Source organism: Notechis scutatus, chromosome 8, assembly GCF_049901735.1.
Source record: "Notechis scutatus isolate UNSWTSFEM ecotype Mainland chromosome 8, rNotScu1.2, whole genome shotgun sequence".
In the NCBI taxonomy this organism is placed as follows: Eukaryota; Metazoa; Chordata; class Lepidosauria; order Squamata; family Elapidae; genus Notechis; species Notechis scutatus.
In genome coordinates this window covers 14296684-14321817 of record NC_142016.1, presented here as the reverse complement: position 1 = coordinate 14321817, position 25134 = coordinate 14296684, and the positions used below count along the sequence as shown (strand labels likewise).

Sequence of the window (25134 nt, the reverse complement as noted above, 5' to 3'; positions counted from 1 at the left end):
CAATGGTCTTGCTTAGCACATAAATTTTGAGCTCAATTGTTGTCATAAATCAAGGACTACCTGTAATGTTAAGTTTCCCTTCTGGATATAGAGCTCCTATATCAAAGGTTCACAGCTGTTGAAATAAAGAAAAAAGGGCTTTGGGACTAACGTGTGTTTGTTAGTGTCTCAATATCCTTGGTCAGAACAATGTATACAAATCCGTACAGACATAGAATGTTTTATTAGTAAGACCGTAGAGAAACATATCCAAAGTTCATTATCTGAACTTTAACCAAAATCTACAAGCGGATCTATTATCTACAGAACCCTCCCCCCGGTGGAATTCTTAAATATTAAAATCACAGCCCAAGCAGCTTTCAGTATATTTGGGGATGTCACTAATGTTTCCATTTGTCATTCTGAATTGTCACTAATCTGACTTTCCCTGCTCTGTGAATTAAAATGCCACGGGGCAACACAGTTTATAGGGATGGACAGAATTCAGTGTTGAATCATAAGCTGACCCTGGAAGCAAGCGTCATAACTTTTTTATTTCAAAAGGTCAAATATCCCCTGCCAAAATATGGACTTAATCAGTCCATTTCAGTAATAGTGTCAAAGAATCCTGGAACTTTTTTTTTTTAAACAGACACAGAGACTTATATGGGCTTATGTAACCTTTCTCAAGAATTCTAATAATAACATTATGATTTTGAACTCTGCATAGAGCAGCTTTCTCTGGCTCTGAGTTAAGTCCTATCTTGCTCTGCTTTTTTTAGTTGTATTTAATTCCAGATAAATGAATATTAGCAATAGTTGTCATGTTAAATCTACCTCAAAGTCTGAACCACTTAAGAAAATACCTACATGATTTCCTGAATTGTTTTCTCTGAAAATCTGTCTCTCCACCTTGTGTCTTCCTGAGTCTGCTGGAATTTCAGTGTCCAGATTTCCCAGTGAATTACAATCCCAATGCATGGGAAGGACATCTGGTGAGATACTATTTCCTGTAGACTTTCCAAATGGTTTTGTTGCATTCCTTTTAAAATTAGGATCTGCATAAGCTTCATTATCACACTTGGCAACCCCACCAAGCAAGTTATGCCAATCTTATCCAGGTAGTGCTTGTTTTTAGGGGGGGACTGAATAGTAAAGCAATTGGATTTCCAGGTGAGGTCTAAAATGTGTTCCACAATGACCTTCTTCCAAGCGACATTTGATGTTGACCTCTTTGGGTTAAGGGAACACAACCTGAATGCTGGACTTGCAGACATTCTTGAAGAGGTATTACCTGCAAACCATTCTTCCATTTGCAAATGTGATCATGTGGGGTCCAGGTGAGGTCTTCTCTTGGGTAGACCTTCAGTTTCTCTAGGACTGGCATTCATGATCTCTAAACCAGCCCACTGTATCTATCCTAATTTTTAAAAAGTGGGTGTGATGTACAAGGCAGGAGCTCAAGGTGAGTTGCAGGCTGCCATATTGCTAGAAACATGAGCCTCCAAGTCAGCCTTAAGTAAGACGAGTTACATTTGGTAAGGCAGGGGTATCGAACTCAAGGCCCGGGGGCCAGATCCGGCCCACGGGGTGCTTATTATACCTGGCCTGCGAGGCCGCCCTGGAAAGGGTCAGCCTATGGTGCCTCTGCCAATGAAAATGGAGCTCGGGAGAGTTTCCGTTTTCACTGGCAGAGAATTGCAAGAGGCCATTGCAGAAAAAACGGAGCTCACGAGGATCATGGGCAGCCCTCCTGAGCTCCGTTTTCAGTGGCAGAGGGTTGCAGGAGACTGTTGCAGCCAAAAACGGAGCTCGGGAGCCGGTTTTCACTGGCAGAGCATTTGGGCCACCACAAGTGCCCCTGACATGAGTGATGTTGAGCTGGCCACGCCCACCCCGGCCACACCCACCCCGGCTCCCCGAGGTCCAACACAATCCTGATGCAGCCATCAATGAAATTGAGTTTGGCATCCCTATGGTAAGGCATCATGGGATATTTCTAGTTCTCTTTTCATGAGCCGAACAACCAATGCTTCTCAAAATTTAGGAACAGTGACTGATTAGATTACTTACACAGTATGAAACTCTTAAACTGCCATCTTAGAACTTTTGAATGTTAGGATTTTTTTTTAGTGGAGAGATTGAGTTCTTGAAAAGTTCAAGAAAGACAGCTCATTCCAGAAATTCTTCCGCATGATGTTGATGCCTGTGTTAGAAGATCCAGGGACATTGTAGTAGACAAGAGAAATAATCAAGAGGTTGGATCAAGGCTGATAAGCAAAAGTAAGGGCCATGTTATTTTATTGCCATAATGGCTGAGAAGGTAGATAGAATGTTTGCATGCATCTCATTCAAGGAGAGGCAGCGCTGTGTAACAGTTTGCAACGCCATCAAAAGATTTTGCAGAAATGATAACAAATTTTCATCTGGCAGGAAGACGTGTAGCAAATTAACACACTACACGTAGTTGTCAACTTATGACCACAATGAAGAGCCACGGTGGCGCAGTGGTTAGAATGCAGTACTACAGGCTACTTCTGCTGACTGCTGGTTGCCTGCAATTTGGCAGTTCGACTCTCACCAGACTAAAGGTTGACTCAGCCTTCCATCCTTCCGAGGTTGGTAAAATGAGGATCCAGATTGTTGGGGGCAATTATGCTGACTCTGTAAACCACTTAGAGAGGGCTGTAGAGCATTGTAAAGCGGTAGTGCTAAGTCTGAGTGCTATTGCTAAGTGCTATTGAGCCCAAAATTTCTGTTGCTAAGCAAGACATCTATTAAGTGAGTTTTCCCCCATTTTACAATCTTTCTTTCCACAGTTGTTAAGTGAACCACTGCAGATGTTAAGTTTAGTAACAAGGTCTGTAAAGCGGATCTAGATTCCCCATTGACTTACAAGTAGCAATAGCCCTTAGACTTATACACCGCTTCACAACGCTTTACAGCCCTCTCCAAGAGGTTTACAGAGTCGGGATATTGCCTGTCTATAAAATATCTGGTATATGTGTGATAAATAGATCTATAGCTACATCTGTATTTATTTGTATCTTTAGGGATTGCATAATGTTGGTGGTTTCATGTTTTTGAACTTTTAAAAATCCCTTTCTTTCTTTCTTTCTTTCTTTCTTTCTTTCTTTCTTTCTTTCTTTCTTTCTTTCTTTCTTTCTTTCTTTCTTTCTTTCTTTCTTTTTCTTTCTTCCTATAATTTCTCCTGATGTCAGAATTTTGACAGTTTGGGACAGGAACAGATAATACCTTAACATGATTAAATGAAAACAAAGAATGTATCGCATGCTCAATACATTGTTGATGAGCTTTAAATTGTGTTTCTAGCAATGTGCCAGACTGCAACTCCCCTTGAGTTCCTGCCTTGTATCGCCAGACCCACTTTTTAAAAAATGTAGGACAGATATAAAGGGCTGAGATAATGGAAAATGGCATGACTGACCTGTTGCTTTGGCCTCCAAAGGCTGCAAGGAAAGGGGGTGATGTGCAAGAAGACTACAAAGACAACACACCCAATAGCAAATGGGCCTTCAGAGACATGTTTTCATACCCCTATAAAGTATGCATGAGCCTTACTATACAAATAAATTCATTATCAAATTTAGAAGGCAATTTCCCCCCTAGGCTAGCTAAGCTAGCCAAGAAGGGTTAGGTTTGGATCAGGATTTGAAACTGAGGTCTCAGTCTAGCCTTTTTTTTTAATTCTCAAAAGGTTTGGTTGTTGATTAGAGGTTAGTTATCCCTTTTCTCTGGTTTGAAGCTTTTTGTGGCTAAGTTATTGTGTTATGCAAAGAACACGTGCCTCTAGTACAGGGGTCCCCAAACTTGGCAACTTTAAGACTTGTGGACTTCAACTCCCAGAATTCTCCAGCTGGCTGGCTGGAGAATTCTGGGAGTTGAAGTCCACAAGTCTTAAAGTTGCCAAGTTTGGAGACCTCTGCTCTAGTATCGTATCAACGTTCCTGAATTGTACAAGATGAGAGCCTCTCTGTGTATAAACCTATCTGAGTCCATAGTAGAGTTTAGAGGTGGAGGTTGGGAAGGAAAGCTTAGGAGGTCTTTCTAAGCCCTTCTGGGTGGATCACAACCTTCCAATTACATTCATGCTATCTGGGATGGGATGGAATAAGTTCTCCTGCTTTATTTAGGCAAGGGATTGGACAAGAAGCCCTTGAACCTATTGCTCTATGTTGTACTTCTGCTCTGTCTCCTGGTTGGTTAACCCTTTTCCTTCTCTCTCTCTCTCTTTCTCTCTCTCTCACTATTGTTAAGATGACTTGTAGACAACCCAAGAGGAACTGATCATATAACTGAAGTTGCCAAAGCCATGAAGACCCACAACACCTCAGAGAAGAAAACATCCGGATCCTCTGCTCCTTCTCGGTGGCACAGGGGCCGGTTTCGCCGCAAGCCCTCCCCGCATATGGTGGTGAAGGGACAGCTTCGGATGCGCTCACCCTCCGGAGTCTTCGTGATGGTGGGGATCTCGGTGGTCTTGGTGGGAATGACCATCGCCGTGATCGGATATTGGCCTCACCGTACGAAGTCTGGCAGTGGCAGAGCAGGCAACTCCAATGTCACCGGAGAGATAAGGAAGGAGATTAAGGTTTCTCCCCAAGCTCGCCTGTTCCTTCACAGTGAGAAATTGAAGCTCATTGGGCCGGTCGTCATGGGTGTGGGCCTCTTTATCTTCATCTGTGCGAATACTATGCTGTACGAAAACAGAGACATGGAAACTCGCTTGTTGATGCAGCAGGAGCTCTATTCCATGGGCCTGAATTTCTCACAGGACACCGGACCAGCAAGTGATTACTTTCAACGGAGGAGGACCACCTCATCTACCCTCAGGGCCAATGCCGAATGTGTAGAAGGCTACTACGAGGTGGACCTTTCTTCCAGTGGCTTCCAGTCTTGCTCCAGCCCTGTGAAGAAATGGGTCAACAGCTGCAATTCCAGCAGGCTCCAAACCACGACCCAGTTCTTCCATCACAAGAGCACCTCCCCTTCGCTGTCCCTCTTGAGCGTCCATTCGGACTCCGGCAACGCAGTGCCAGAGAACGGAGCCTTCTCCTTCGCTTGCGGAACAGAGTCCATCCTCTCGACAGCGGTCAACGCCCTGCCTTTGCCTCTCATTAAGCTGAACAATTGTCTGCTCGAAAAGCAGAGCGTTTCTTGGGTGGGTGTCCGGGACTTGGGAAGCAATTGTAGGTTGCCAGAGGAGAAGGAGGAGGTACGGAGACTCTCGTGGGCTTTTCCGCCTGGATGCAGCAACCATGTTGTGCCCAGGAAGGACACTCTTAAAGACAGCCACGTAGTTATTGACATGGATAGCACGCCCCATTCAGGCACCTTGGTGGGTGAATTTCATGAATGTGCAAAGAGAGAGTTCCCAAATTCAGGTCATTCTAAATCCTTGGATCTTGGCCAGCCAAGAACGGCTTTGGTGGCACCCAGCATAGACAGGAAACACAGGAGCTGGCCGAGACTTGATCACATTGGCCTACTCGACTATGCAAAACTGGAAAGCCAAGGAGAATCTTCTGACAGGCTTTTGGGGGCCTCGAAAGAGTTTTTTAGGGGGGAGAGCATTTCATTATCCCAGGAAATTCCTATGAAAACAGGTCCTATCATTTGATCCGGCACCCAAAGGGAACTGTGTTGTTTCACTACGTCAGATGTAGGCCTTGCCAAGAGGAGAGGGGCAGGTTGATCAGTATTTGCCATGAGCATTGCAAGGCTGGCTGCTTAATTCATCAGCCCAGGTCTGTTGCCGACGGAGAAATCGTTCAGATGACTTTCTTCCCCAGGGTCATGCAGTTTCTTGCCTTAACTAAAAGTCTGATCGAGTGTGAAAAACATTGCCGTGGATGGACTACGCATTCCAGGTGGCGTACGTCTGTGTAGGAACACAAACCCCGTGTGGGTCGGTGAGCCTGAAGTTCCATGGTACACAACTGGGCTGCTCACAATTCATTTTGTAAGAAGGGCTGCGGGGAAGAGTCAGAAAATAGCACGACTTCAGAAATGCTAAAGTGATGCCTCCTAAAATCACAAAGACCTGGTTTTAAAATATCGTGAAGTTACACTTTTTATACAGGGATGCTCAATTCTTTGAAGCTCAACTACAGTTCCTGCCTGAGGTCTTTTAATGCTCGGTTAGGAATACTGGTTTATTTTTCTTTTAAAGACAGTTTAAATACACTTGTATTGCTGATCTCATAATTTGGAAGCCAGTGGTTTCTAAAGTAAAAAAAACACAAACCAATCCTACAAATTAATGGGTGTTTCTTCTTTATGTGCTTTATTTTTTAGGGAATCAATGAGAGTGTAAAATGTCTATGGAGATTCTCAGTCATCCAGGTCATGGTTGTCCCAAAGGTGCTTTTTCTAAAAACAATTGGACTTCCTTGGGGTTTTTTCCCCTTTTGAAAATGTTTTGTTTTGTTTCTCATCAATGAACTGAAGAAGCTTCTTGGATGAGAAGCAAAACGTTTTCAAAGAAAAACAAAAGCCCACTTTCCTTTTGGAATAAGGACCTTTGGGAGTGTGTCAAACCCTTCAAAGTAGGCCATGTCAGGAAACAGTCTCCAAATTTTACTGGCACTCTATTTTATTTATAAGAATGTAACATCTTGGAAACTTTCTTTCCCTACCTTATAACAAAGAGAATCAAGATGGTAAAATATTGAGTTTCTTCCTCACTCCAGTCTCACTTTTGGAACTAAACTCTTATTTACTGAACAATTGTTGAATATATATATTCCTCAAGGCCATTTCCATAGCCCACTACAACAGGGTTGTTAAAGCTTGTCTCATATTATTTCAACCTAAAGTAATTAGTGATGCCTTATGTCTATGGAGATTCGGATCATGGTTGTCCCAAAGGTGTTTTTTCAAGAGGCAACTGGACTTTCTTTGTTTTTCCTTGAAGAGGTTTCGTTTCTCATCCCAAAAGCTTCTTCAGAACTGAACTGAACTGAAGAAAGTTTTTGGATGAGAAGGAAACATCTTCAAGGAAAAACAAAAAAAAGTCCAATTGCCTCTTGGGATAGTGATGCCATAATCCTTTTCAATTGATCCCATCTCCTTACATTTCCTCTTCCATTAATCTTCTAATTTCAAGATGGATGGCAGTCCATAAATAGATAGGATAAAGCACTAAAATGAACTGAAGAGAACCAAAATTTTAAAAGATTAAAATAGCCGTAGCCATAACACATGAAGAGAGGCATAAGAGGGAGGTATTTAAATAAGGACCAGTTGGACACAGCTAGAAGAGGATGCTTAAATCTTGAATGTCAAAATAAAAATAAAAGCAAACAAGGGTGGCAGAGGAAGGCTTTCCAAAGTTAGAGCATCGTGTTAGAGAAGAATCTTCTTGCATCCATGGGATGATCAGGGCCATCCCACAACACCTCATGTTAGGAGAGCTACATAGAAAGAGCTATAGTTCCTTAATTAAGTATCAGGGTCCTAAACTGTTAAAAGGGAGCCAGATTGGTACAGTAGTTAAGGCACCAGGCTAGAAACCAGAAGACTGTGAGTTCTAGTCCTGTCCTCGGCACAAAACCAGCTAGGTGACCTTAGGCCAGTCACTTTTTCTTAGCTCTAGGAAGGAGGCAATGGGGAGCCATTTCTGAAAACCTCACCAAGAAAATGGCAGGGATTTTTTCCAAGTAGTTGCTAGAAGTTAAGACCGAGCGGAAGGTACAAAAACAAAAACAAAAATCCACCTGTTAAAGCAGGCATGTCTAACCCATGGCCCTGAACAGCTATAAGGCAGCCCCACAAGATCGCAAACTTTTAACATTATTATGTGATTATATATATATATATATATATATATATATATATATATATATATATATATATATATATATATATATATATATATTCTGAGGTTCTCACGGGTATTTGTATGTGGATCTTTGGTTATTCGGGTTTTCTCCCGCGTAAGATTGGAAGTATCTAGGAAACGTTTCGATGAAGTCTCATTCATCATCTTCAGGCTTGTGTCTTCTGCTCTGTGCTTCTCAGAGACTCTCAGAAGCTCAGAGACACTGAGAAGCACAGAGCGGAAGACACAAGCCTGAAGATGATGAATGAGACTTCATCGAAACGCTTCCTAGATACTCCAATCTTACGCGGAGAAAACCCGAATAACCAAAGATCCACATACAAATACCGCGAAACCTCAGAAAATTTTATATATATATATATATATATATATATATATATATATATATATATATATATATATATATATATATATATATATATATATATATATATATATGGATCTTTGGTTATTCGGGTTCTCTCCCGCGTAAGATTCAAAGTATCTAGGCAACGTTTCGGCGAGGTCCCACTCGCCATCTTCAGGCTGGTGCTTTCGGCTTAGTGCCAAATACCCCGAGAACCTCAGAAAACATATATATATATATATATATATATATATATATATATATATATATATATATATATATATATATATATATATATATATATATTTGTTTTCTTAAGTTTTTATGCGGTACTTACATGTATGGTGTTGGCTTGGTTGAGTATTTTCCCACGTCATTGTAGTTCTACAACTTTAAAAGAACTACAATGACGTGGGAAAATACCCGAACTAAGCGAACACTATATATATATATATATATATATATATACATACACACACACACACACATATACATTCACTATATGATATAAAAGCAGTTCTCAACTTACAATCATTCATTTAGTGACCGTTGGAAGTTACAACGGCACTGGGGAAAAAAAGGACCATTTTTCACACAGCCCTTGTAACATCCCTGTAGTCCAGGGGTGCCAAACTCAAGGCCTGCATACTGGATTTGGTCCACAGGGAGCTTAGATCTGACCTGCGGGCCCTCCCTGGAAACAGCGAAGGACCAGCCCGCCGTGCCTCTGCCAGCGAAAACGGAGCTCAGGAGGGCACCATGCAGTTCTCCTGGGCTCCGTTTTCAGCCACGACAGCCTCCTGCAACCCTCTGCCAGTGAAAACGGAGCTTGGGGAGGCTATGTGCGGGCCACCCAGGTTCCGTTTTCGGCCGTGACGGCCTCCTACAACCCTCTGCTAGTGAAAACGGAACTTGGGAGGGCTGCATGGTGCCCTCCTGAGCTCCATTTTCGCTGGCAGAGGACTGCAGGAGGCTGTTGCAGCTGAAAACAGAGCCTCGATAAGTGATGAGCTGGCCACATCCCCCGGCCCCCCAAGGTGAAACACAACCCTGATGCGGCCTTCCATGAAATCATGTTTGACATGCCTGCTGTAGTCACATGATTAAAATTCAGACGTTTAACAACTGGCATGCATTTATGACAGACACAGGGATCACACCGTGATTTTTAGGCCAGCAGCTCCTCCTGCTCCTCCTGCCTTCCAAGGAATGTTGGTGTGCAGGAAACTGAAGGAGGGAAGGCTGCATCCACCGCCTTGGAGGAACACTAGAATATAAACCTAACAAATAAATATTAAAGCTAGATTTGCAGAAGAACATCACTGCGGTGTTATTTTTGGAGAGGGGAGGAATAAAAACTTTCACGGCTAAAAACAGGCCTCGGTCTGCAGCGGTTTCCCAGAATTGAGTGCAGTTGTTGAATGCAGATGAACTTCTGCACTGGGAAGGAAGGAGGCCAGCCGTTTTTTTCATTGAAGGAGCCTCATTTGAAGAACGGGCTGAGGGAGCAGGGCAGGTGGGAGGGGAGAAGTTCCGGGCCTTAGATGCACATGATCGTTTCTAAAGAGATTTAAATCATACCAGTGATCCATTTGGTTGAGCATTTGGATGTGATTGTTTTCCTTTAGCACCACAACTATATGGATGGGAGGGAGGGAGGAGAGGACGGAGGGAAAGAGGAAGGGGGAGAGGGGGAAGAAGGAAGGAAGGAAAGAAAGGAAAGGAGGGGACGGAAAGAGGAAGGGGGAGGACTGAAGAACAAGGGAAGGAAAGAGGGAGGGAAGAAGGAAGGAAGAAGGGAGGGAGGGAGAGAGAGAAAGAGGAAGGGGGTGAGGGGGAAGAAGGAAGGAAGGAAAGGGGACGGAAGGAGGAAGGGGGAGGAATGAAGAACAAGGGAAGGAAAGAGGGAGGGAAGAAGGAAGGAAGAAGGGAGGGAGGGAAAGAGGAAGGGGGAGGAATGAAAAACAAGAAAGGAAAGAGGGAGGGAAGAAGGAGGGAAGGAAGGAAGGAAGGAAGAAGGGAGGGAGGGAAAGAGGACAGGGGAGGGAGGAAAGAAAGAAGGAAATTCCAAGAGAATGGAAATACTCAGGAAATTTGAGAGGTCCTTCTAACCAATCTCATCCAAAGCCATTTTCAGATGGGGAAAGATTAAATTATTTGGACTACAGGCCTTTCCAGATGCTGCTGCGCTTGCTGTAGTATCAGCCATATCAGGAATCCGGTTATTATAGATCTAAACTTGCTTAAGCGAATAAATAAAAATGCCTTATTTTTTCATCATTTTACTTTTTTTTTTCTTGTGGAATTGAATTGTGAATGCTTCTCGCTAAGTTCAGTTTGCATTTTTCCAGATTCTTTGCCATGTCCTCAGCTAACCATCAGCAGGGATGTATAAAAAAATTAACCCTTTTGTTTCGAGCCTTATTTCAAAAGAAAGAACGGGATGCTATTTCCCCCCCGCCCTGCCCTGTTCATTGCTCTTTCGTGGGAAAATACTGCAGGCTGAAACTTGGCCACAGGATTACATGGGAGCAGATATGCCAGAAGTCTAAATATATTCCTTTCGATTATATAAATAAGTTATATGTTGCCCCCTTCCCCAGCAAACGACTCACCACATGTACCCTTTGATTCATGGGTGAACATCCTTTGCCAAAGTTCATACCAGACTTTTTGGAGGAAAAAGAAACCCTTTCCAGCAGCCTCGTCCTGCACAGTGGGAGGAAAAATTTGTGCAGAGGGAAAGAGAGATGTCAGAAAGAGAGGTTAAAAAGGGAAGACCAGACAGAAAGGAGGTGGGTTTTTCTGTTTAATCCCACCCACTTTGCACAGGTTCTTCCTGCTGGAATATAGGTAGTCTTCAACTAATCTTCAATGAGTTATTTAGCAACCAAATTTACAATGGCACAAAGGTGACTTGTAACCGGTCCTCAAACTTATGACCATTGCAGAATCATGTGATCAGAATTCAGGCACTTAGCAGCTGTCAAGTACCAGAAGGCTGCTAACACATCACCCCGAGCCCTGTTAGATTAGACATATTTTGTTCCCTCAATCATTCATCATGTGGTTTAGCCTCCAGATCCCTCATCATTTTTATTCCTCTTCTCTGCACTTTCATACCTGTTTGAAAATTCAGAGGACAATGGGATAGGGATCAGTGGTGGGATTCAAAAAAATTTAGTACCAGTTCTGTGGGCATGACTTGGTGGGCGTAGCAAGGGAAGGATACTGTAAAATCTCCATTCCCTCCCCACCCCACTAGCTCCGTTCTCTTTCCAGCTCCGTTCTCCTGTGCAGGGCAACCAAAGAAGACCCAGCCAATCATCTGGGACTCAATGGGAGGCAGAGAATAGATGGGGCGGGGCCAGAGGTGGTATTTGCTGGTTCTCCAAATTACTCAAAATTTCCACTACTGGTTCTCCAGAACTTGTCAGAACCTGCTGAATACCATCTCTGATGGGGATATGATGCACTGCAGTATCAATAGCAATAGCACTTAGATTTATATACTGCTTCACAGTGCTTTAGAGCCCTCTCTAAGCGGTTAACGGAGTCAGCCGATTGACCCCAACAATCTGGGTCCTCATTTTACCGACCTCAGAAGGATGGGGTCAACTTGACGATGAATCAAACTCCTGGCAATGGACAGAGTTAGCCTGCAAACTACATTCTAACCACAGCACAATGCATTGCTTTGCAATGCAATGCAATGCAATGCAATGCAATGCAGTGGCTGATATAGGTAACAGAAACAATCCACACAGCAACATCTATTGCAGACCTGAGTTGCAATTCTTCATCTTCCATTCTCCACCAATGCCATGCCCAAATTTCCTAGTTTAAAACCTGAGTGGAAAGTATGAGGACTTCCTGAGTATGCCCTTCCCAACCACAAACCAAAGTGATTTTTTCCCCATAAAACTTCTCCATCCACTCCTGCATCTGTATTATAAGGCTGGGATATCAGGGCTAGTGTATGAGTTCTGCTTCAGGCAAAGCCTTTTTCATCCCACATCAGAGGACGGCGGAGCCCTCAGCGCTCCCTAGCTGGCTTAACCCACTGGACAGACTGCCAGTGAACTCCCGGGCTCCACATAATTCAGAATCAATAATAAAGTCAAATCAAGTGGGGCCGTCAAAACATCGGCATGTGTTGGGATGTTAGCCAAGGGCTGAAATAGTTGAGGTCAGGCTAAGCCTCCTACTTCACTCCAACAACAATTGTGTATTCTGGAGAGTTGGGAAGGTCAGCTATCTCAATTGCTTCACCCTCTGTATTAAAAGGGTATTAAAAGGATCTTCTGGTTGTGTCATTGTTTCTGAGTGGCGAAATGCTCCAAGTTGTTCTTTCTCATTTACAAGTTATGTTGGTGCCATGTGCTAAGCTTTGGTTAAGTGAACCATAGGATTAGAATAGGGGTAGGAACAGGAACAGGAACAAGAACAGAACAGAACAGAACAGAACAGAACAGAATAGAAGGAAGAGACCTTGGAGGTCTTCTAGTCCAGGGGTCCCCAACCACCGGTCCGCGGACCGGTACCGTCCGTGGAACAAGTCCTACCGGGCCATGGTTGCTGGCGCGCCATCTTGTTTTGATGAAAAAGTGCTTCCGGTGAGCTTTTCCGGTAGAAAGCTCACCGGAAGCACTTTTTCATCAAAACAAGATGGCGCGCCATGCGTGTGAGCTTTTCCGGGTAGAAAGCCATTTCTACCGGAAAAGCTCACTAGCGCTAGGCGCCGCTATCTTGTTTTGATGAAAAGTGCTTCCGGTGAGCTCACCGGAAGCACTTTTGCATCAAAACAAGATGGCGGCGCCCAGCTGATGTCGGTACCGGGCCGCGCCATAAAAAAGGTTGGGGATACCGGGCCGCGGCGTAAAAAAGGTTGGGGATCACTGTTCTAGTCCAACCTCCTGCCTAGGCAGGAAACCCTACACCACTTCAGACAAATGGTTATCCAACATCTTCTTAAAAACTTCCATGTTGGAGCTTTCACAACCTCTGGAGGCAAGTTGTTCCACTGATCAATTGTTCTAATTGTCAGGAAATTTCTCTTTAGTTCTAAGTTGCTTCTCTCCTTGATTCATTTCCACTCTTTGCTTCTTGTCCTGCCTTCTGGTGCTTTGGAGAATAGTTTGACCCCTTCTTTGTTGCAGCCTCTGAGATATCAGAACACTGCTATCATGTCACCCCTATTAGTCAGTCGAATTTGAAGTGTTTGCATGAGATCCTTGAAGGTAAATTACCCACCTGCCCTGCAATATGACTGAGTAGAATCTAACAGGTGTATTTCAAACGCAGTATATTATTGTGCAACACCCACTCTCTTTGTGTGTGTGTGTGTGGGTGTCTACAGGATACAAACAAAATATTGAAATGGTGTCCAAAACAGTGTGATCCAAGCCTTACCCTTTTAAAATGTGCAATACACATAAAAGGCAAGCAGGCTTTCAATTATACTATCTTGAATTTTGTGGCCATGCCCTAGGGCAGCATTTCTGAACCTTGACAGCTTTCAGATGTGTGGACTTCAATTCCTTGCTGGCTGGGGAATTCTGGACATTAAAGCTGACACATCTGAAAGCTGCCAAGTTTAAGAAGCACTGCCCTTAGGGCATGACACTGCTTTTCATATGAGGCACATAATTCTGCCAGGTATAGATCCTGCAACATCCGTTTTTGGGGTGGGTGGGTGGTGGAAATTAAATGTATGAATTGATTTAGAATGGTGGCCAACATATACCACATATGAGAAAATGAATTCTGCTATTGCAGTCTGTCTAGACATCAGTTTAAGGACACCGCAAAAATGGATTTTCTGCTGGATTTCTGGATCCAAGCCCTGGATAATTTCTATATATTCCTTATTCCTACCATGGACACTGGCCATGCTGGTGAAGAAGTATGGGAATTGTGGTTCAAGTTTGGGATAAGTTCTTTTTAGGAATTGCTAAATTGCAGAAAAAGAAAACTAAGTATAAAAGGATAACCCTTTCAAGGGAGGAAATCTCACAAGGTTGTGTATTAGGACTGGTGCTTTTTAACTTGGTCATACTAGATCCTAGTTTAAGGATAAGTAGCAAGATGGCCAAATTCATGGATTGTAGTGAGATCCAATGGCAACTGTGAAGAGCTCCATAAAATCCTCTTTAAAACATTAGACTTTTATCAAACAAATTGATGTGATTTGTTTGATAAATGTGGTTCCATTGAAGGAAGTGTAAAGTGATGCACATTGGAGCAGAAATATATAGAATACATATTATATAATACTGTATATAAAGAGTGGGAAATGATCAGACGTTCCTTCCCTGGTTTGAAAACATAAAAAGGTAGTCCAAAGAAGATGCTTCTTCATGCAAGCTATAGTTGATGCATGAGAAATGAGGATGGTCATTGACTTGGCTTTGTAAGTAGACTAGATAAATTCATAGGGAATAGGTCTATTGAGAACTGTGAGTGAATACAGGTTTCCACACTGGTGGCAGCTTTTGCCCAAATACCAATTGAAGAGGAACACTGATGATCAAAGATGGTAAACATGCTGGAGATAGCTGGCTAGCTCCTGTGAGAAACAAACATCTGGACTCAGGGGAGTCATGGCAAGATCCAGAGGTGCTATTTTTATGCTCTTGAATCATATGGAAGGCTTGGGATGGCTGTATTATTGAAGCAGATGAGAATTTATCTCCACCACCACCACTCCCGTTAGTCCTTTTCTGCCTTCCGCCAATTAGATCCTCAGGTTGTGATTCCCATTTTATAAAAGGAACCATTCTCTTAGGGCAGGGGTCCCCAAACTTGGCAACTTTAAGACTTGTGGGCTTCAACTCCCAGAATTCTCCAGCCAGCATGGCTGGAGAATTCTGGGAGTTGAAGTCCACAAGTCTTAAAGTTGCCAAGTTTGGAGACTTCTGTCTTAGGGCATTTCCAGACTATCAAAACAAGGAATGGTTACTTTGATTGCATTATAAAATGTAATGTGCTCTATTATATGATAACTGGGTATATATCCCATAGGTACTATCAAAGGAAGTTTCTAGGGTAGCGTTTCTTAAACTCAGCAAGATATGTGGACTTCAATTCCCTGAATTCCCCAGCCAGCATTTAACTATACAAGTCCTTCCCCCCCACTCTTCCATCCACCGATGTCCAATTCTCAAAGATTGCCTGGACAAGTCCCTGAAATTTTGTTGGGACAGGTTTTCCCGAAGTGGTTTCATTGCCTCCTTCTTAGGACGGAGAGAAAACCATCGGGCTAAGATTTCCCAGTTGGCTTTGTGCCTAAAGCAGGACAAGAAGTGACGGTCTCCTGCTTTCTAGCCAGATGTTTTCTTTAACCCTACACCAAACTGGCTCTCATTCAACTCTAGTCCTAAACTAAAATCCAAAATATACTGGAAGGATATTGACATAATGGCTGGCTTATTCCATTGTACCTTACCTCAGTGAAATTACCTTGGTGCTATATTGTGTGGACCCATCCATCACATTATGAGAACTATGAACTATAGCTAGGGATTCACCATGTGTGAATCCAAGCCAATTATAGGTATCAATTATTAAGCAAGCCACAGCTTAATGGCACGTTGTTCTATCATACCCTGAACTTTCACGATATTTCCCTCAAATGTGAGTATATGTAAGGCCCATTATTATTTAATCTTTGTGTAAGCAAATTAGTTGGTTTTTTTTTAATCTGCTTGAGAGAGATGGGTTTTATTTCATCACTGCAACTAGATATGGAATTGCAATCCAGATGGAATATATTGCAAGAGAAACATTTTTTAATTTTAAAATCAATGATGTGGTCCAAACACTAAAAATTGCACAGAATCAGGAAATTGAATATTGTAGAATCTATTCAATCAAGTACTTGAAGCTTCCATTTCTTATGGGGTGGTAGAGGGGAGGGGGGAATAGAATTCTCCCTAGCAAATTTACTTTGAGGCAATGAAAAAAAGCGACATTAAGATATTTTGGCTCTTAAATTTTTACTTGCTAAATTTTATAGTGCAGCAGTTTTTTAGCATTATAACTATTTGCATTTCTTCCTGATGTTCGTTCCTTTGAACCCAAATGAACGAACATTCCTCTTTTGAAAATAGTATTTTGTAAATGCCAAAAAGGTATTAAAAAATACAGAGATGAATTCTAGGGACTGTAATTCCGATATATCTGGGAACCATATGGTTACTTTCAAAATTTGGAACAGGCTCCCTCTGCTGATGCTGCAGCGTAAAACATTTGCCTGTTTGAGCCCTGACTTGCAGACACCAAACTGGAACATCAAAGAGGCTGATATAGCACATTCCATGAATGGGCCATTCAACCTAGTCACTGCTCAAAACAGCAGACACGGATTGTGGACTGTTCCCCAATTCCGCATCCTGTTACGGAAAAACTTGCATACAAAAAGCAGCTTTCCATTCACAAGAATGCTAGAGAGCAAACGCTATTTGCAACTAGAGATAAGTGCAAATAAGTATTGCTTGAGCTTCACACAACTGCGCATCATCTTGATAGGATCAAATGAATCCCTCAGAAGTTTTCCTGGAGGTTCTCATTCTCAGAATCTATTAAGCACGAAGGAGAGAGCCCACAGCCATGACAGTTCCCCTTCTTTAATGTAGGATGACTTTTCCTGTGACTCTGGAATTTCCTGGGCATTAAGGACAGCAGAGTCTGCGTGGAGGAGAGGACTGAGGATGTACCTGAAGCAAGATGACAAGACTCTCATGGTCACAAGGCAGATTGGTTGGCGGTTTCAATGCTCACTATTGCTCTTTCCACAGGTTGCCATCCAAGGTTATATTCTCAACATGATAAAACATGACTTACCAAACTGGGTTCATACAACATGAGTTTGGCTTTCCGCAGTGTGTGAGCTCAACCAAGGTTGTGCAAAAGTAACAGCAACTTGTTTTTAAAGGTACACAGGAAAGTCATGGTTTAACAGATACTTAAACTAGGCATTTGAAGAGGCATATGATGAACCAAATAGTTGGAAGCATTAAAGTTTCAGTCGGCATATTTCAGAAGCAACAGTTTAGATAATCTGGGCAAAGTAGAGCTTTAATAAGTGACAAGAGCATAATATTTTTTACTTGAAAATTTATTGAAAAATGCAATACAAGATTGAACACATATCTAAATGCTACATCTAATTTCTCTTTAACTACAAAAGTCAAAAATAACAACTACATAAACTATAAAGATTTGCTAATTGTTTATTGTTCCTACTTTTTTTAAAAAGAACAAACTATTCTATACAATTGTCTTAAAAAAATTTACAAAGCTCCTTCATATCTGCAGTGAAATAGTGTGATTTAATGTGTAAAAAAGAGAACCAACCCCCCCATAATTAGAATACATTTTTTAAAAACTGCCCCTTGTATGAAAATGGAAAAAAAAATCACAGTTTATGAATCCCCAACACCCACTCAAGTCCCCAAAGTTAATTTGTACTTTAATCGTTGGCAAGTGAAAATCTATTTTTTTTACTTTCTTAATTTGACCAATTTGGATACTGCTGCTCTTCCTTCTGTACACACATTCATAGATAAATAGCTTCCATTTACTATACAGTTAAGAGTGTTTCTAGATAATCTCATAAATGGGGAAGGAAATAACTGGGAGCATAGTCATTTCATCATTATAAATAGACTATATTTTATTTACTGCTCCAGTAATGGCAGTGCTGGTCCCCAGAAAACGAGAATGCTAGAAACTGGTTTATTTTGTGATCTGTTAAGGTGATGGTGGCAACTCTGAGATTGTGAGTACAAACAACCTACACATTCTTTTCCTTCTCAAAACATGAAAATCCCAATTGTCAATGGCAGACAGTTCAGGCCACGTTTCTGGTACCCAAAAACTATATTGTTTTCATTGTGTCTGCTATGGAAAGTTAAATTAGCTTGGCAAATGCATTTTAAAAGGATTTATTAGCTCCTTTTTATTTCCCCAGCATGCTTGGCTATACAAAATAAATATTGCTCACTTGCAGGATACAAGCAGCCAGGAGGAAACAAACTCACAACCCTTGTTCAGTTACAAAGGCTGCCAGCAGGAGTGTGAAGTTATAAGCTCAGGTGGTAAACAGAAGCCTCCTTCGCAACAGAAAATGGATTTACACTATATGCAGGAAGAAATTTCAGAAAATAAAATAATCACTATGCTGCAGCAGCCCCAGGATTTACATTCCTAAGAGGTTTAAGAGGACCCTTAAACTCTTTCAGCCTTTGCTGGTGTAGTTTAGTTTTATAGTTTTTGGACAATAGGTAATAAAAGCTGGCAGGAGTTGTTGCAAAATTAGATTGCCAGTCAAAGGAAGGTGTGTATATGCATATTGTTAAGGGATTTTTAATGTTTCGTTACAATAATCAGAAGCAGAGTAACATAACATAAAAATAGCACAATCATTTAGGTTCATTGGGGTAGCCAACTATGTCAACTTTAAGACTTGTAGACTTCAACTCCTAGAATTCTGGGAATTGAAATCCACATGTCTAAAAGTTGCTAAGGTTGGACACCCCGATGTATATCTTGTAAATTAGCTTAATCTGCAAAAATATGAAGTTTTTCTTTCTTTATCATGTTTTTATCTTCAGGCATACTCAAAGGAAGGTGGGGGTCTTATGCCTGGCCATGAGTAGGAAAGCAGAACTTTTATTAAACTCCTGAGTTCAAATTGCCTTGCTAATAAATACATAGAAAAAGAGAAAATTTTCTTTCTCTCAGGAATACGGCTGTCTTGTTGTCCAGCTGCAATCTTTATCCTTTTATGTTCTAGAATAGTTTTTCATCTTTTCCACTCATTTGTGTCCTGTGATTTTGAGCATTTCTTGAAACTAACATATTCCTAAGTAGTATTTAGGAAAACATAATCCTAAATACTTACACATACTGCTAAATGAACATTTTTTGCTTCTGATTATTGTAAAAGGAGGCAAATAATGATACAGTGCAGATATACCATCTTACCTTGGACTTCCTTATTACAGTCTAATGCAACACTTATCGCAGATTTCATTTAGTAAATAAGCTAAAAATCAGAGAAAGGAAAGATGGGATTCATCTATTGCACAACACAAAAAATGGTGAATCAGTGAAATTAATCCTGGTGCATGAATGAAAATGGAATTCAAAGGTAAGGTGGTAGAAAACTCTGAAAATGGGAGAGCAATAGATGTAAAGGCCAGGAAGAGGTGCAATCTGAAATGCATTCCCCTCATCATGTAAAGGTAATTATCTTTTAATGAGGGATTCACATTCCATGCAAGAGTGTGTAGGTTAGCTAAACAGAGCAGAACATCATTGGCTAGCTGTCCATAGTGTACAAAAATCATGCTCAGTTACAGCTGGTGAAAGGGCAAAACCTGTCCTTAGAAATCATATGGAATACAAGCTTCATGAATAATAGAATTCCATAATAAATAATAGAATTCTTTCAAAACTGCTTTATGCTTTGAATAAAAGAGCAATAAAATCAGCAGAAATATTAATATTTTGCACCAGACTAAGTGTACCAATCAGTTGTCTTCCACAATAAATAGCTAGTTTTGTAATAAATACATTAAGTGCCCAGAGTTTATTCTAGTTCGGTGTAATATTGTTAGGAAGCTTACTTACTCTACTGCTTTCACAATTACTTTCATTAATTCTATTACAACTCAATCCTATGTTTATTTTCCGGGGAGGTGGGGGAATCTGTTTCCAGATGGGCTTTCCTCTGGCATCAATCAGCAATCATTGGAAACATGATGTAATATTCAGAGCATATTAAAGCAAAACTGATCAAATAGCATTCCATCTCAAAACACTTCCAAAATGTCACAAACACTTCATTTTGAATGTAAAATTATGGTTTCAAGCTCAAATGGGATGTTTTGTATTTAAAATGTTTCACGCACCATTATCTTTAAATCCTAAAATATTCCTACTGACTCTTTAATCAAAATGCACGCACGTTTGAGGGGGGAACGGAGCATGCAATATGACAGGGTAGCATTATGCCAAATAGTAAATGAAAGCTTTTATTTACTGAAATTCAGTTCTTCTAAGAAAAGGTAGAGCTGCTTCTTGTTGTATCTTGACAGAGCCTTCACATATTTTAGGAGAAAAGAGCCATCCAACTAAATAATGGTCTATCTATTTTTGAAAGATATGGGAATTCCAAATTGGAGTCCAATCACTGAACATGCAGATTGCAATACACATAGAAAAGTGAAGTATTTTTAAAAAGAGTAGTCCTATCTGTCTTTTGTTTGAAAGTAATGTAAAATCAGTATTATCTTTCTTTTAAAAAACTCCCACTGACCCCTTTCATAAATTACTTATTGCTCTTTCTCTGAACATATTCCCCAGGTGGTACATACCGTAGCTTTCTATGAAGACAATATGTACAGTATTAAGGTGCTGAGGACAGCAACCAATGCCAAATTCTACTCTTTCATTCTAATGTTAACAATGAAAATGCTAAGGGAATAATTTACCAAGTGCAACAACCTTTGTTCATGGGTTGTTGTTTTTGAGGGAAAGCAAGTTCTTTTATAAGAAATTCTAAATGATCTAAAGGAAACAAGGGAGAGAGATATAGCACCAGTGCACTATGGTTAGGGTTGCCCCCAAGAAAAACGACAGAGTACTGTCTTGCAAAAAGCATTATCTGATGGAAATTAATATATTCCCTCTCCAAATAATTTTTCACTGAGGAAACAAGACTCTGACTGATAGCCTTCGATACCATCCTCATGAAAGGAATGCCAGATTGTCTTTAACAACTGAATAGGAATTACACCTCTTATCCAGATACATTGCCAGAACTCTAAATTTAGCTTTTGTTGAAAAAGAATGATTTTAAATCTTTATTTGCCTCTTGCACACACACACACCCCGCACAAAAACCAAACAAAAAATAAAACAAAACCCTCACCGAAACCTACAAATGACTATGGGGTAAAAAAAAACCATGATAAATTGCAGCCTAACTTAATTGTGCTCAGGGTCTCTTACTCTTAAACTCATAGCTTAATGGGGCTAAACAGCAGATAGGATTACAAGGAACATCTACCAAGGACTATGAAACAAAACAAAGGTGGAAGGAGAAAAGAGCAGATGAGAGTTGAATGCCTTACCACAATTCATTTAAAAGCTTTACAATTCACAGTATAAAAAAGCAACTTCCATTGTCCCTGAACCTAGGTAACTACTGAATTACTTATATAAACACCACAACCTCCGGATATGTTCAAGCATCTAAAGACAGACATATCCACAAAAGCGAAGGAAATGCACAGGTAAAGTACGCTGTGGTTAGGATACTCTGGACATTTTATAGATCAACTCATCAAATTAAAGTTTTGCACACAGTGATTTTTCTGACAAGGGTGGCTACTTCTAAGTCACTGATATGTCACACAGTAACCTATTCAAAAGGTAGGAGAGAATGCAAGCTCCTTGAGGAACAGAAAGGTGAATATCATCACACTTAAAGGCAACATTTTTGATAAGCCCCGTGTACTCTTTTTGACATCTTAATACAGATTCAGAAAATGACATAGGAAAAGAAAATGAAAAAAAAAAGATTTTTTTTTTTAAAAAAAAGCACAACAGCACATGTAAAATATGGCAAATTGTCGGTCACAATATTAAAAACAATGAAAAGGGACATATAGTATTAAAGATAATCCCAAGTAAACATCAAAAAGCATAACTTCCTAACAATAAATGATAGACTCTGTGATTGAGAATAAATCTGGCAAGTTTGAGGTCATGGTGTTCGAAAGTTCCTTTGTAGTTCTGCTGGTATATCTTGGGTGGCCTTCAAAGAATGAAGCAGGCAACACCTAGGAAGATACAAATTCCTTAATGAAAATGGACACACATTTAGTATCTTACAAAAATGTTTGTGAACTCCTGATACTCTGCAAATGGGACAGAATGCATCAATTATATAATATTTTCAATAATTGATTAATATTCATCTTCTAGAAAGTCTAAGCTTTTGTATAGCAACATAGAAAAATGCAAAAGCACACAATACACAAACAAAAATCCTGAACTAATAACAAGTATCCCTGGTTCAATTATTAATAATAAGGCTTAGCTGGCAATATAAGCCATCAAGGAAAGGCCAATACAAATAAGCAAGTCTTCAACAATAGAAAGACCATTCCATATTCTGGGCAGCACAATTGACAGTGTCCTTCTTAGTGTGATTGCTGAATGAACATGAGAAAGCTGTGGCATAGTAGGAAAGACATTTTCTATGAAAAGCTAAATCCATGAGCCATGGTGGTGCAGTGGATAGAATACTGCCCACTGCCAGGAGTTCAATCCTGACCTGCTCAAGGTTGACTCATCCTTCATCCTTCTGAAATGAGGTAAAATGAGTAAAATGAGGACCCAGATTGTTGGGGGAAATATGCTGACTCGGTAAACCGTTCAGAATGCACTGTAAAGCTTTCTTGAGCAGTATATAAGTCTAAGTGTCATAACTAAGTGTTATTGCTATGTGAAATAAATGTTACTAAACACATAAAATTTGCTGAAATGTGTCTAATTATGAGGATCAGAATATGAATGTTGAAGTGAGAACATAGCCATGTTACATTTGAGAAAAAAGTATCAATAATGATCAATCATCTTTGCTTTTCTTATTATATTATGTGCACAAGTGTTTCAAGGTAAAACTACTGTGATTAAGTTTGTATTTTAGATGATGTTTTAACTTTAAAAACCAGCTTTTTATTATATGATTATTTTTGATCTTTTTTCTTCCTTTTGTCTGATAATGGGACATAACTGCAGAATAGGATAAAAAAATTAAATAAGTACATAAAATCCACATGCCTGAAGGTAGCCTCCAAGGATACATAAACAGATGATACCTGTCTAGATGTTTGCTCAGAAATGGCACTCTTGGTCTGTTGCAATGCATACTCAAAATCCAGAAAACTCCCCCCCCCCCAAAAAAACCTAGGTTCCCTAAATTGACCATAGGATTATTCTTCCATGGATAACATAGTTCTAAAATCTAAAGGTTTAAATCAGAACGCGATGTTCTGTCAATACATGGAGTTAAGGATGCTTCCTAGCACAAGGGCTCAGTTCTTGTTCACTCATGCATGAAACGATTCTTCACTACCTGTACAGCTCTCGGGCTTTAAATGCTGGTGAGATAGCTCATTCATAAAGTGGTGCCTTGTTGAGAAACATTAGCATTGATCAAAAGGAAACAGGAGAGAAAATACTCTAAGCTACAAAAAAAAACCATACTATTTTGGTCCTTATGTACAACTAAATCACCATCAAACAGCATGTCAGGTGAAATGAATCTGTAGCATAAATAATCCATAAGAAGAAACACACAGACAATTTCTCAAATTAAATGGTGTGCTGAGGTTTCATTCCCAAGTTGCACATTATCTCCATACTGCACTGGGAAGAACATGAATAATTAATTTATTCTTAGCTTTATCAGAAGTTTCAGGTAAGTTTCAAAATATTGTGATTGAGACGTCTACTGCAGGACTGAACAATGCAAGTGACTGTGAATGCCCTTTTGTTATTTTGAACAGATCACCCAAGTTGCCCTTTTCTTAAAGTACAGATTAAAAAATAAGTTGAAAAACTTTATTACAACTATATAAAAACTAAAAATATGGAGAAGGTCATTGGTGAATTTGAAACATTTATTTCAGCCCCCTTTAGCATTCTTAGTGTTGCTTCTTAATAGCAATACTTTTTAAATAGTCTACTATAGGTTTCTTTCAGCCGATTGGTGGTGTGTGGAATGCTTATAATAGTGCAGGAACAAGACCTGGCAGGCAACAAGAAGTACCGTATAACATGTTACTTGCAGGTTTTATGTTCTGCAGACCCAATCTGTTTAATACATAAGACATTTAATCTATTTAATCCAGATTAAGACATTGTTGCAAAAGCACTGCGTAATCTAAAAGCATCCCTACCTATTGGACTGGACGGAATATGTGCCTACGTCTTAAAAAAGCTATCCACTGCCATAGCCAAACCTCTAAGCTCCTTGCCAAAAGTATGGTCACAAGCCACGGTCATCCCCATCTTCAAAAAGGGAGACCCCAGCCTAGTTGAAAATTACAGACCAATCTCCTTATGCTGCGTCACCTGTAAAGTCATGGAATCGATTATTAACCAATCCATCATCCTCCACTTAGAGATAAACAATCTACTCTCTAATAAACAATTTGGTTTCAGAAAAAAACTATCCTGTAATCTGCAACTCTTACACTGCAAAAACATATGGACTACACAACTTGATCAGGGCAAAGCAATAGATGCAATCTACATAGACTTCTGTAAAGCCTTTGATTCAGTGGTACACGACAAACTACTACTAAAAGTAAAATCTTATGGTATCTCTGGACACCTACATAACTGGATAGAAACATTCCTGTCAAACAGACAACAAATGGTCAAAATTGGGAGCAATCCTATCAAATTCTGTACCTGTCAACAGTGGTGTCCCGCAAGGCAGTGTTCTAGGACCAACTCTCTTCATACTCTACATAAATGACCTCTGTGATCATATTAAGAGCAACTGTGTTCTCTTCGCTGACGATGTAAAGCTATTCAATACCACAGAAAATACTACTACCCTCCAAAAAGACCTCAATTATGTATCAGAATGGTCAATCAAATGGCAACTTCAAATCTCAACAAATAAATGCTCTTGTCTTACATATTGGCAAAAAAAAATCAGAAAATAAAATACAAGCTAAATAATCAAGACCTTGTTGAGGATCCAAACTTTGTCAAGGACCTTGGAATACTCATCTCTAATGATCTAAGTCAGTGCTTCCCAAACTTTTTCAGTCCACCGCCCCCTTTGTGCTACAAACTCATCCTCAGTGCCCACCACCCAGGGGTGGGATTTAAATTTCTGTGGGCGTGGACT

The 25134-nt window shown here is 40.4% G+C and overlaps 2 protein-coding genes across 53 annotated transcripts in view; one reads left to right on the top strand and one right to left on the bottom strand.

The window, feature by feature from the left end:
* The window catches only part of TMEM200B (transmembrane protein 200B), a 36853-nt gene extending 24449 nt beyond the window's left edge, over nt 1-12404 (top strand). Inside the window, exons 1-3 of one of the 3 annotated variants that reach the window (XM_087970731.1) lie at nt 4263-5513; nt 10314-10410; nt 12213-12404. In XM_087970731.1, coding sequence (XP_087826857.1) covers nt 4313-5513; nt 10314-10410; nt 12213-12357 — 1443 coding nt within the window. In that variant the 5' untranslated portion in view covers nt 4263-4312 and the 3' untranslated portion in view covers nt 12358-12404. Of the gene's footprint in view, nt 1-895; nt 975-4257; nt 6251-10313; nt 10411-12212 lie in introns of those variants that run through there. The other 2 variants (XM_087970730.1, XM_087970729.1) reach the window with 2 other exon arrangements.
* Nucleotides 12405-17409: 5005 nt separating this feature from the next.
* The window catches only part of EPB41 (erythrocyte membrane protein band 4.1), a 108526-nt gene continuing 100801 nt past the window's right edge, over nt 17410-25134 (bottom strand). For all 50 annotated transcript variants that reach the window (XM_087970744.1, XM_087970748.1, XM_087970758.1 and 47 more), the window contains one exon: nt 17410-22042. The gene's annotated coding sequence lies outside the window, so the exon portion shown is untranslated. The remainder of the gene's footprint in view (nt 22043-25134) is intronic.